Raw genomic sequence first — 13,278 nt, 5'->3', positions numbered from 1 at the left:
ATTGGCACCACTATACAGTAGTGTGTTGTCTGTCTGTCAGTAAGTAGACACTAAAATGACGTCACATAAGGGACGCTTTAAAGTAGCAATTGGTACTGTCGTGCATGCCATGAATCACGAGAGAATTATGCACTCTGTAGGCTACAGCACAGCGTGACATATGAATTCAAAAGCAAGAAATTAAAATATTTGTTACTCTTAATATTGGTTTTATTTATTTTTGAAATTAAACACTTTCGGGGACCCTGCAGAAGTACATCTAGAATATGTTGTAATTAGCGGCATATCGCAGAATGTGTGGGGCCCCCCTGCGAATTTTCTCATCGCATCCCATTCATATCCAATTTATTATAGCGCTATGGGCCCCTATTTAGCATGGACCCCTCGCACCGCGGATTCTGCGGGGCAGTTGCTCGCCCTTTGTTATAATATATCAATTACACGGCATTTGTCATACCTAATGCCGACGAAGCCTTTCGTCGAGCACTAGGGCTCATGAGGACAGCTGGGATACGACAGGCATATTAGTGGTCTAGGCAATATTTGTATCACTATCTTTCGTTATGAGGTTGGGTTAAGCTGTTACTACTGTCTGTAGTTTAGAGCTGTCATTTTCCATAATGACGGAGAACTATAAGATCAGTGAAATGTCGGATATATATATTAACTTGTGGTTCATGCCATATATACATACTTCTCCTACGGTAATATAATTTTTCAGTACAAAATAAGTAAATGAATCGGCTATTAAGTAGACGAAGACGAATGTCTACAGTATCTTCAACATCGTTTGCTTACTTTTCTTACGATCCCTATTTACGGATTTTTAAATTCTCAATATTTTATTTATCTGGTACCTTAAAACGTTTGTTTTCTTAACGAGCTTTAGAGTGTTTATACTTTAAAACGTTTGTTTTCCTCACGAGCTTCAGCGTGTTTATACTTTAAAACGTTTGTTTTCCTCACGAGCTTCAGCGTGTTTATACTTTAAAACGTTTGTTTTCCTCACGAGCTTCAGTGTGTTTATACTTTAAAACGCTTGTTTTTTAATGAGGTTCAGTGTGTTTATATTTTAAAACGTTTGTTTTCCTAATGAGGTTCAGTGTGTTTAAACTTAAAACGCTGGTTTTCCTAATGAGGTTCAGTGTGTTTATACCTTAAATTAATAGATAAATAGTTTAAACCTAGAAAGTTCACGTAAAACTCTAATTTAACAAATTGAAATGTTTTATTGTATTCCGTTGACGAAATCCTATCACAAATAAATGATCAAAACAATAACTTGTATTTATGACATCTTACTGCTTAATTACTATGCACTGATCAAGAGTCATTTCAGACAGTCCCCCCATAAGGTTATGTACTTACAATGCTAAGGTCCGGGTTCAATCCCCGCGGTGAACAGAGTTAAGATAGTCCATTGTGTAGTTTTGTACTAAAAAAACATTTCAGACAAATCAGGATCGAGTATATTTTTAAAAACGCATTTTAATCAGTAGGCTTAACACGAGGGTTCTGGGCGTGGCTTACATTTGATGTGGTTAGTGAATCCAAGAATACGTGATTCGCGTTTCGTTGCCTCAAAATCATACTCCACACTTTAGGGCCGGTGTACCGTAAGAGTGACGACTAAATCATAGTATTAGGTCAGGTAAGAGTAGCCCAAGGGTTAGCGGTGGGTGCTATTGACTAGCTACCTTCCCTCTAGCCTATCAGTTCAAAATAAGGAACAGTTATGTACAAGCAGTCCTTTGTTTAGCTTTGCTAGAAAATTGTAAAACAAACTAACAACATGTGAATACGAAAGAACGTACAGTCCTTGAGTAACTGCCATATATATCATCTGTAGGAAGAATACTTTTATAAAGTTCAAAGTTGTAAAAAATAAAGTAAGTCAAACTCAGTGAAAAATAGATTTCGTTTCAAACAAATGCTCATCATTTGAAAAATAGTCAGTACTTTTGTTAAATAATCCAAATAGCAGGAAAACAGAAAGGAAAAATGTGGCAGAGGTTATTCAAGTACAATGATTCGTAATAAGTGGAACAGCACGCATTGAGTGTGACGTCAACACATCAACGTACTATTTCTCTGACACTTGATTCGGATGGTTTTGCTTGAACGCGGCATCGATCCCTCTGGCTTATTCGCGACACGCCTGCTACAGGCCTATAGTCTAGCATCTATATTGATACTGCTATGAAAAGTCCCTTCTCTTTAAGTAGAAAAGCTGTGATAAATAGGTTTTGCCTTCTGCCAACAAAACCTATAAATTTCACGCTCTGATGACTGAATTATCGAGAGACAGAATTAAACATTTTAATGAACCCCCCCCCAAAAAAAACAACAACAACCTAAATTTGGGAGTTATTATTTCAGAATCATAGACCGATTGGGGAGGATGTGTCCCAATAATTAAATTGGGGCCAGAATATCATTGACCCACTCAATATGTTTGCTGACAACAATTTTATTTAGTCTTCTCTGTGCAGTTGGCTGCCTTTGCCTTCACTGAAAACGAAAACACGCTGTCTGATACACTCCACCTGCTGGAAGCAACTCCTTATATTCTTCACTTTATTTTCCAAACCTTGTATTTGTAACCTATTATTGAATTTATTAGAAAACTTGTCGTCAAATCTTTAGAGCTTTCAAGTCCAATATTATTCAACCTTTTGCCCTTAGCGTCACATTTACGACATACAGCTTTCTTTACCTAAACAAATTGAAACATTAAAACTAAAGCTTACAACACTGCCCCTTTCTTGGATTGTGAAGTCCCTTGAACAATACAATAAAAAAATAATAAAAGTGTACACTAAACTGTCCATTCATCAAGTCTTTTTTGTCGGTTTTCTTTTCCGAGGCCTATGGTATACAGATATAATGGTGTCTTTTTCTGTGTTGTCAATGGGGAAATTCTCTTTAAATAGGTAGTAGAGTGAATCTACTGGCGGCTCCAACCTTGATGAATCTCCTAAAGTAGTATCGACAGGAACTTCTGGATCTTCAACACAGTGAGTTTCCGCTGAAAAGTTCTTCTCCAAAGTTACCCAGTTGGCCGTTCTCTCACCAACGTACTTTCAAAGATGACCACGGGTGGATGCCGTTTGTTTTGGGTTTTCTATCTTTCTGGATTCTGTAATCCACAACACTGATTGTTATCGATAAGCATGTGGCCCCTCCCAGCACCTGTTTAACTTTGGAGTTCGTTTTTTCTTGTGGCATAGATTGTAAAGCTATATCATGTTATTTCAATAGAATTCAGTCTTATCAGCATTGACATCATAGCTACTTTTCATTTTATTATAATCTGATTTACGTCTTCCCTGGGTAAAGTTATGTATGATATGCACGAGAGCTCTTCCAACCACCGATTCCTTATGACATGCCAGAGTATTTGGTTTCACTATGCCACAGTCACTAGATGAAGAATTATTACTAACAACTTCTGGTCTGAGTATTTCATCTTTTCGTGGTACAACGTTCACTGTACCTGTTTTCACTGAAACTTCAACCTCGGATATAGTAATTGCCATGTTGTGCATAGGGGTTTTCTACTCATAGACGATACTAATCCTATTAGTCTAACTTTGCATCCATGTCTACGAATGAAGTCAGTTCCAAATATATGTAATCTTCCTCGATATCAATTACCCCCACATCGTGAGGTGTAGAGAAGCTTCCTAGAGTAACTATCTTGATTTCCCTTTTGCTGAAACTTTATGTGCACTTGATGTTCGCATCGCTCCCTCATCTTTCTTAATCTCTGGAGGCAATTTCCCACCTTTCATTACCAAACAGGGAAAATTATTGTAGCTGTGAAGTCAGTGTCGATCAACATACTACAGGGTTTTCTATAAATAAACCCATGGACGATTTTCTTCAAATAATGAACTTCTTTTCCCACATGGGATAGGTGGAATGTTTCAAACTGAACCTCGCCTCATAAGTCCAGCTAATTCTTGTTTTATTAATGTTTCATTAGTTCTGTGTTGTTTCTTTACATCTGGTTTAGCTCTGTTTCTTTGGCTTTATAACAGATTGTAATGACCAGGTTTCCTACAATTACAACAGTTCCTATTTTCTAATATATTCTGGGAATTCTCTATCAATATTGGATTAAAGCTACAGTTTCTGGCAATATGCCCTTTAAAAGTTACACATAAGACATGTATGTTCTTGTGGTTTATTTCTCCCATTTATTATAAAACTAGCTGTCTCATAAATTCTTTCAGTCCTTCTAGACTATTGTTAAGGGAAGTTGATGTTTCAATGCTACACGATCTGATAATCCCATAACTTCTAGATGGTTCCTTTAGTAGTTTATCTGCAAGTTTAATGGATTCAAGTTCCATCGCCAACTGTAGAACTTCCTTTAAAGACGTACAATTACTTTGCTTCAACCTAATTCTCATATCTTCATCTGTTATAGCATCTATAATTTGGTCACGTACCAACGAATCCATCATTTCATGATAAGCATCTGGGTAAGATAACTTGGAAACCTTTTTAAATCTTCTGCAAGTTTGGCTAAGGTTTCTTCTTTCTTCTGTACCCTATTCCGGAACTTTGCTCTGGATACTTTTTTTGGTACGATATTCTGAATTTGTTGGTTAACAATGCTTGATAGTTGTTACAGCTCTCAGCTGAAGGTTAATTAGTGTTGTTAACGCTGGTCCTTTTTTAAATGGGCAGCAAAATTGATTGTTCACTATTCTGGAAATGATTTCAAACTGAGCCTAGTATCACTCCCATGGTACATTCTCACCATACTTCGTTGGTTTCTCATTTGGCTGATGTTGAACTGGCCAGCTAGATTCTGGAATTTGATTTAGTAGTGTCACGGCTGGAGTACTCTAAGAATGTCGTCCAGTAACAGGTTGAACAGCAATAGTGGTGATAGGTGTACACCAAATAAGTTCTCCTATTCCGTATTTCGTAATAAACGGTGTTTTAGGTTGAAACTATCAAGCTGATGCAGAAAGAGGTATGGCTGGTTTAATCTTCTCATTTAATAAATCACTTCCCAGATGTTTTAATCCGTCATTGATATTCTTTTCTAACTCACTTTCGACTTCGTTAATTTTGTCATTACAGCCTCTTTTGTTGTTGTTGATGTCCTCCTGCATTTTTCAAAATTATCATTCGTAACCCCCCCCCCCCTGTAGATTCTCGATGCCTTCTTCAATTAGATTCATTTTAAGTTTTAATTCTTTTTTACATAGTATGCCTCTTTCTATTAACTCCTTTTTTTATAACAACACTTTATCCATTTGGGTAAATATGTTGTTTTTTATTCGCTAGCATTTTGTTTTAGGTGTAGTCCATAAAAAAAGGAAATAAAAACGTGTAGCAACAGTTCATGAATTATAATGATAATCTAATAATTAGGAAATTATAAATACTTTTCCTTCTACTTCATGACTATAATATCAAAGAAGCTTCCAAAAGTATAAATATAACACTATTAAGAATACACCTGAGCTATCTCAGTGCATGGCAAGCTTAATGAAAGCTGATGAAGATTCTGAAAATAATCTAATACAAATTATATATTTATCTTAAAAAATAAATCAAAAGTTAAAGAAATTTAGTATATATAGTTTCGTTTTTTTTCCTAGCTCATTAAGCTTGGCAGTATTTAAAACGAAATTTTGAGCAAAATTTACGGAAATCTTCAACATACTTCAATAAAGTAACATTTACTTCACTTGTTTGAGTAGTTTAGTTTTCATGCTTTTATTATGATTAAAAATAAATAAACACTACCTGTCAAGATCTCTTTACGTAGATTCGGAAACAACTTCAGATCAACAATAGAGGTAATAACGCCTTCTAGCGTTCCGAACTGAGAGTCGATACCGAGGGTGAAGAGCATCAAGAAGAAAAGAATCGACCAAAAAGGTGCCGCGGGAAATTGGTTAACAGCTTCTGTAAACGCAATGAATGCTAATCCTGTTCCAGAGGCGCTCTGAGGAGAGAAAACAAAATCAGCAAGATAATGTCTATTTGATTTGGCAGTCCAAGATTATTACAGATTTCATTCAATTTTGATAAGTGATAATAGAAAAAAAAAACAAAAAACTTTCAGGTAATATTTACTTTCAGGGAAGAAAGATTAACATTTCAAAAATAAAATATGTTTGAAGATGAAATACCTCAATAAAAATGGCTGTACTTTAGGTCCGTATTAGGCTTAAAGTGTGAATTGTGTAACTATATTTAGATTCAGTGAAGATTTAAAAGAAAATATTTTAGTATCTTACGCCGTACAGGGCCGGTTGAAGATGATTCTTAGACATAGGCAAAAATTCAAAATGGCACCCGCCTGACATCACACACACACACACACATATATATTAATATATTTAGCTCTACTTCAAGACAGTTCAGATTATATGTCATAACTGTCGGCATTTTATCAGTTTAAAATGTTATATTCAGTATTTAAAAACTTCATTAAAGTTTGTACGTTATTTTCTAAATTTATTTATTTTTCTGCAAAGGGAGTCCCGGTTCTGTGTTATTTCGTGTGTATGCCTTTCTTCAGGGAAAGGGTCATTTTCCCCACCATTCTTTCGTCCTGCCCACTCTTGCGCTCCCCCTCCCCCCATTCTGCTGGCCTTCAATATGCCGCTCTAGGCCTACCCCTTAGACTACTAATGACGCTGTATTTTACTTTTATCTAATAATACGTAACTTTTGAAAGAAAATATTAAATGCATAAAATTATACTTGTAGCTAGAAACAAGTGTATTAACTCTAGCAATCCCATTTCTAAGGAAATTTTTCTGAACTGTTTATGTACTGATTGGTTGAGAGTTCATGAATTTTTTTGGTTGCAGGGCACCTAATAATAAAGTATTGAAGTCTCAGTACTAAAATTAATCCCACTAATTGTTTCTGGAGTTTCTTGTGTATTTTACACAGAAATTGGGTGATTTTACCCAATTTTTAATTTGACCATTATTTACGAGTGTTGTGAAAGTAAAAAACACAAACTTACTCAATATAATGCCCCCCCCCCCTCCGGTGGAACATCAGTAAATCTTCTGATCTACGGATGAACGATATAAAAACAAATCACTGTGGAGGGTGGAGGGGTGGGGGTAATTCTTTCATAATGATATCCGATTAAACAAGATCACTGTTCCGCAGAAATATGTATCCACAAAAAAATAAAACTGAGTAAAGACTTCCTCGTCTCTCCGCAACTGACTCAGTTTGCGTTTCTTACATCTCTGGCATGAATGTTTCATAAATAAATCATCTTCGTTAATTACAGGATTCACTACTTCTCTTATTCAGTTTAAAGTGCTATATATATATCATCTGTTCCGTTCTGTTGCCCTGGAGTACAAGTATGGGTTTATTTCTGATATATATACGTATATATATATGTGCCTTTTAGAAGTACCTAAATATTATACATATCATTTGTTCCATTGATCTTGGTTGCTATTCATATACACTATGTGTCTCTATACTGAAGTTAAGAAAATTATAAAATCCAAATTCACCTTTTCCAATTCCTTTTTCAGGTCACATTCAGGGAAGTCGTATGGAATGATTACATCGGAGTTGTTCAGTAGTTTTTCTATTACGTCTTGTGTCAGGTGTGAGGGAATCACGGAGGAATTGTAAAACGGACTGAGAAGTTCGTAACGCTCCTGAACACAGCGCTCGTGGGCCATGTGGGCCTTGAAACCTGTAAGTCAGATGGAACTTGGTCAGTGTCATGAGGACGTTCTCTCTTCTGTTTTCTCGTGTGAAAAAGGTAATGATTCCTACTGTACTGTCCTAATCAATAAGTAATAAATCTCAAGGAGAAATATGGGAAAATAAAAACTTTAGTGGAAGATACGGGTATTTATATATATATATGTTTCCTAATAAAAGCTAGAATGCTATTATTCAGATTAATCAGCATTGTTTGGTATCCCTTATTTAAAATAGTCACCATTATTAACAGTCCCTTATTCACAATAACTATTATTGTTAGATGCTTCTTACGGTTTCTTTGTTTGTTTTGAATTTATGCACAAAGCTACATAATGGGCTATCTGTGCTTTGCCCACCACGGGTATCGAAACCCGGTTTTTAGCGTTGTTAGTCCGCAGACATATCGCTGTGCCACTGGGGGGCGCTTCTTACAGAATTACTAACATTGTTGGAAGTTCCTTACCTAAAAAAAAGGCATTGCAAGAAATCCCTAATCTAGAATAGATTACATTACCAAAACAACTAATACTGTTAAGTATATTTACCTACCAGTGCCTCCTATACTGTTAAGCAGGCATTGTTAGAAGTTCCTTCTCTAGAATAACTAGCGACGTTAAGATTCACTGAAGATAACCAACTCTGTTTATACTTCTTTCCCAAGAATAACCAGTATTATTAAGAGTCACTTAATATTACCGTCTCTAGTAACACTTATTTCCTGAGAATTATCAGTATTGTTAAGAGTCATTTAATATAACCGCCTCTTTTAACACTTCTTTCCTAAGAAGATAACTGAAACTGATAGAATTTCCTTCCCTAGAATAATCGTCAATGTTAAAAGGTCACTTAAGACAGCCGTATTTTAGAAGCTCCTTACCTAAAATAACCTGTTAAGAACTTCTTATTTAAAACAATCTTAAGTTTATGTTATTATGAGTCTCTCAGCAAGAAAAATCAACACTGCTAACAGTTCCTTAACTACATTAAAAACTAATACCTCCTACTCAAAATGACTAGTATTGTTCGGAAAGATCAACCAGCGTTATTTTAAGATCCTTACCTAAAATAGAAAACACAACTATTCCTGCAAACATCGATGTTCCTGCATTGCATGTTGAAACCAAAACAGCGTCTCGGTAACAGTTATTATGGACAGGATTATAAGAAGAGAAAGCAATGAGTCCTCCAAAAGCTAAGCCTAAGGAGAAGAAAATTTGAGTCCCAGCCTCCAACCAGACGATAGGATCGGCAAGCTTCCCCCACTGAGAGGTAAGATAAAATGTAAGTGTTTTAGTTAGAAAACAATACTCAACATTTTCTCGAGTAGCATTTAGACGCATAATGATATTTAGATTTCAGTTTATTCTTTTGTTTGTCTTAGAGCAAAGCTACATTGAAATATCTGCTATGACCATCGCGAGGAATCGAACTTACAGTTGTACCACCGGGGGAGAATAAATGAGAATGATTTTCTAGAATAAAAACGTTTGTATTCTCAAAAGAACGATTATACAACTAAGACATATAAAACTAATTCTATGAAAAATATACCTTTCTTGTTGTGATAATCTCTCAAAATAAAGGAGAGTTAGGAAAGAAAAAATTAAATTTTCTTTAAAAACCTGTGCATATGGCATAAAAATAGCAGGGATAAATATACAATAAAAAATTAGATATTTTCTAGTTATCTTTCGCTGGATTTATTAATTTAGCAATCATGCTAACAATCATAAATTCAGGGCGTATCCTATAAACCCTTTCATTAGGAATAGTAAAAAGTACTGAAAAATGTTATTTATAAATTTAATATATAAAACCATGACAACGAAAATTCCATATACAAATAACTAAAGGCAGCCATTTAAAGTTATACTTAAGTTTATTTCATTAAAGCATGCTATTTGAATATAATCATCCCAACTTACATCTGGAGTGAAGAGATGGACAATCCCGTCTTTCATGCCATCCAAAGTGATCCCACGAAAAAAGAAAATAACGAGTACGATGTAAGGAAAGGTAGCTGTTACGTAGACAACCTGAAAAATAGAGAAAACAATACAGAAATCACATTTGTTTTCTTTGTTAAGGCCTAAGAGAGTCCAAAACCTTCGAACCAGTCGGGGAGTTAAACTATGATGAATTATGGAAAATTTAGAATATTAATGTTTTGATCAGAAGAATTAATTACTCATATTTATAGATACTATTCTAAAAATCGTTTGATTCTTTCTCATCTAGTTCGTTGTTTTCTTTCTTCTTGCCAATAGATCCGTTTTAGTTGAAGTTTTTTTTAAAGGAATATGTTCTGTAAAATGGAGAACGCCACTGATTATTAAGTTTTTCTTTAAAAAAAAATTGGAAATGGGAGCTTCATGGTTGACATTCTAATAAAAGATCAATAACGATGCTTATTTTCAACCAGTTTCTTATGAAACATAATACACATGAGCTAAACGGCCTCATCAGAGATCCCTAAAGTCGGTGTACCCCCACCCTCCTTCATAGTTTTCAAATTCTATATCTCTCAGTTTATAGGATTGTGAGAGAACCGATTGATATAATCAGGATTCAGTAGGTAAAACATCCAAATCTTAAAAGTAACAGAGAAGTCGGCATTAAACTCAGCTGTCAAAGATGCATAAGAACTATTTGCGCTAACCCTAATTTTGATATGATAGACTAGAAATAAGGTAGCTAGTCAACATCACCCCCACTCCCCCAACTCTCCGGTCACTCTAATCAAAGAGTGTAATTTGACCTTCATTCTTAGAATTCACATACAACCTTAAGTTTGGAGCATGATTTTGCAGCAACAGATCGCGAATCTTAAATGCTCGGGCTCATAGTCTGGGCACACTTGCCATTAAGCCTCAGCTGGATGCTATCGGCAGTGAGAAGTCTTTTGCTCTTACCAGTAAAGAAACTGAAAAGTGATTCATTCTAATGATAAAAATAGAAGCGATGGTTGCTAGTGTTTCCTTGAAAATCTTGAACCATGTTTAACATGATGCCATATCAATTAGATAACTTCCTATAATGTCATGGCCTAAACAAAAAAATAGACGAACATTGTTTTAGTAGTTGACATTAAAGACGTATATTTTTTATTTGTTTCCTCTTGAATTTGTTCTTCTGTTTGTTAATTCTTACGTTTCTCGCTCTTTACTTTTAATTATGTCTCTTTTTTCGATATTCATTTTATTGTTTATCACCTTTTTATTTTATTCTAGTTTTGTTTCATATCTTATTATCACTACGTTGGTCCTACTTTTGTTTTTTGTTTCATCATCACTCTGTTGTTTCTAGTTTTGTTTCTTGTTTCATCATTACATTGTTGATCCTAGTTATATTTCATCATCTCCTTGTTTGTCCTACTGTTGTTGTTTGTATCATCAATACTGCCTGTACTACTTATATTTATTGTTTCGTCATCTCTCAGTTGATCCTACTTTTCAGTGACATTTTGTTATTGTTCTGTTTTTTTATCACCATTCTTTGAGTCTTATTTTATCATCGCTCTGTTGGTCCTAATTACTTTTCTTATTTTATCCTCATTATATTATTCCTAGTTTTTATCTGACGTTATCATCGCTCACTAGTTCTCGTCTTGTCTCTTATTTTATAATCCCTCTGTTGGTCCTAGATTTTATCTTATTTTGTCATCACTCTGCTAGACCAAATTATGTTTCTTATATCTTCACCACTCTGTTGGTCCTAATTCTATCTTTTTTCATTATCCCTCTGTTGGTCCTAGTTGTGTATCTCTTTCATCATCACTCTTTTGGCCCTAGTTTTGTTTCTTATTTGTTTACCACTCTGTTAACACTAGTTTCGTTTCTTGTTTCATCACACTTGTTTCATCATTATACATTTCTTATTTGAATTTTCTTGGATAGGTCTAATATTTTTATCTTCTTTTTTGTTCGTCTAATTCCGTGTCTTTGATATTAATTCCTTTGGTATAGCTATGCTCCATCTTTCCCTCTATAGCAATCATTTTGTTATTTTAATCTTCACCTCATTAGTCCTAAACTTGCACTTTTTTAAACCTACTTTGCTCTATTTTTTCTTTGATTTTCAACCTAGTGCTTAACTGTTCTTACGTACTCACATTTGTGCTTTTCATTTCATAATGTTTGAAACTATTAATAATCCTCCAATAACCATTTGAAATTTATATGTTTACATTAGTTTAACTTATCGTTATAAGAGTTAAGGTAAACTATAAAAAATGAACTACAAAACAATATTATTCTTTACAGTAGCATTAACAGCTATTTTCTTACAGCTACACGATTTGGCACAACCAAATTATTCAAGCTATTTCCCTTGGTTGGGCTGTGCGACAGCTTGAGAACAACTTAGTATTCTACGACTGTACAATTACATATCAGTGATTCCAGAACATTCTTTACTGCTTTCAAGCTTCTCCGTTTGTGAAGGAACTGCAGTTTGTAAAATATTTTCCATTAACTATGGTGTCTCCTTGAACAACAAAAGACATTCACTGAGAAAGTTACCATTAGATCCTTTAATGATCATGGTAGCCCCATAAACAACAATACACCTTTACAGAAGAAACTACCATTATATTATCCACTCTTCTGTTGACAATATTGTTACCCTCCTCCTTAATCAAGAAGTTGCCGTCACTAAAGATATGTTTTTCCTTCGCCCTTAATCATAATCAACAAGATATCTTTACTGAGGAAGCTATCATTATATCCTATACTGTCGACACGATCCAACAAAATACCCTTCCTGTGAAATAATCATCGTATTTCATACTGGCGATAAGCTTCCTCAGTAAAGATATCTTGTTGGATCATATCATCAGTATAGGATACAATGGTAGCTTTTCCAGTAAAGATATCTCGCAGAATACATAACGGGTTTTCGGTAAAAGTAACAAAGGAGCAAACTCTCAGGTAAAATTAATGGGTAGCTTCCTCCCAAAAATAATGTGTTTATCTGAAGTTACTTTCTCAGTAAAGACAAGAAACTGATAAAGGGGTACCATATTGTCAGTATAGGATGTAATGGTTAAAAATTCTCCCCCACTAAAGGCGTTATCTCTCAATGAATATTTCACATTTAATGACAAAGTAAAATTCTCCCCCACTAAAGGCGTTATCTCTCAATGAATATTTCACATTTAATGACAAAGCTAGCCAATGATCAAAATATTACCTTTCCTGAAGAAGCTATTCCTTTGATCATACAGAGATAACACAGAATCCATGCCACTAGAAGACACACACCGATTCTCCAACTGAATTTTCCTGGTGTCTCCAGACTCTCCGTGATGTCCAGTGTTTCTCGATACCAAAAATACTGCGTAGGACTACTTTTCTGAAACAAAACGAATTCGTATTTGCTCTCTGTCTAATATTTCTCGGTTCCAAACATATATTATTAATCTTCCTTCCTAAAGAAACTCGACTTTTATTTAGCTGAACTTTTCTTTTCAGGTTTTGTATGACACTACTTGAAAAATGTTTTACATTTAAGTAAAAATATTCCTTTAAAAGACATCCGATGGGAATACTGGTG

The 13,278-nt window shown here is 34.7% G+C and overlaps 1 protein-coding gene across 1 annotated transcript in view; it reads right to left on the bottom strand.

Annotated features, from left to right (window-relative positions):
- The window catches only part of LOC106470539 (sodium-dependent neutral amino acid transporter B(0)AT2-like), a 76,745-nt gene that overhangs the window by 9,755 nt on the left and 53,712 nt on the right, over positions 1-13,278 (bottom strand). The window contains exons 4-8 of the mRNA XM_022399987.1: positions 12,916-13,077; positions 9,651-9,761; positions 8,786-8,987; positions 7,524-7,711; positions 5,773-5,974 (exon numbers count right to left, since the gene is read on the bottom strand). Of these exons, the coding sequence (XP_022255695.1) occupies positions 5,773-5,974; positions 7,524-7,711; positions 8,786-8,987; positions 9,651-9,761; positions 12,916-13,077 (865 nt within the window). The remainder of the gene's footprint in view (positions 1-5,772; positions 5,975-7,523; positions 7,712-8,785; positions 8,988-9,650; positions 9,762-12,915; positions 13,078-13,278) is intronic.

Source organism: Limulus polyphemus, unplaced genomic scaffold (assembly GCF_000517525.1).
Source record: "Limulus polyphemus unplaced genomic scaffold, Limulus_polyphemus-2.1.2 Scaffold106, whole genome shotgun sequence".
Classification (NCBI taxonomy): domain Eukaryota; kingdom Metazoa; phylum Arthropoda; class Merostomata; order Xiphosura; family Limulidae; genus Limulus; species Limulus polyphemus.
This window is presented reverse-complemented; position numbering and strand designations above follow the sequence as displayed.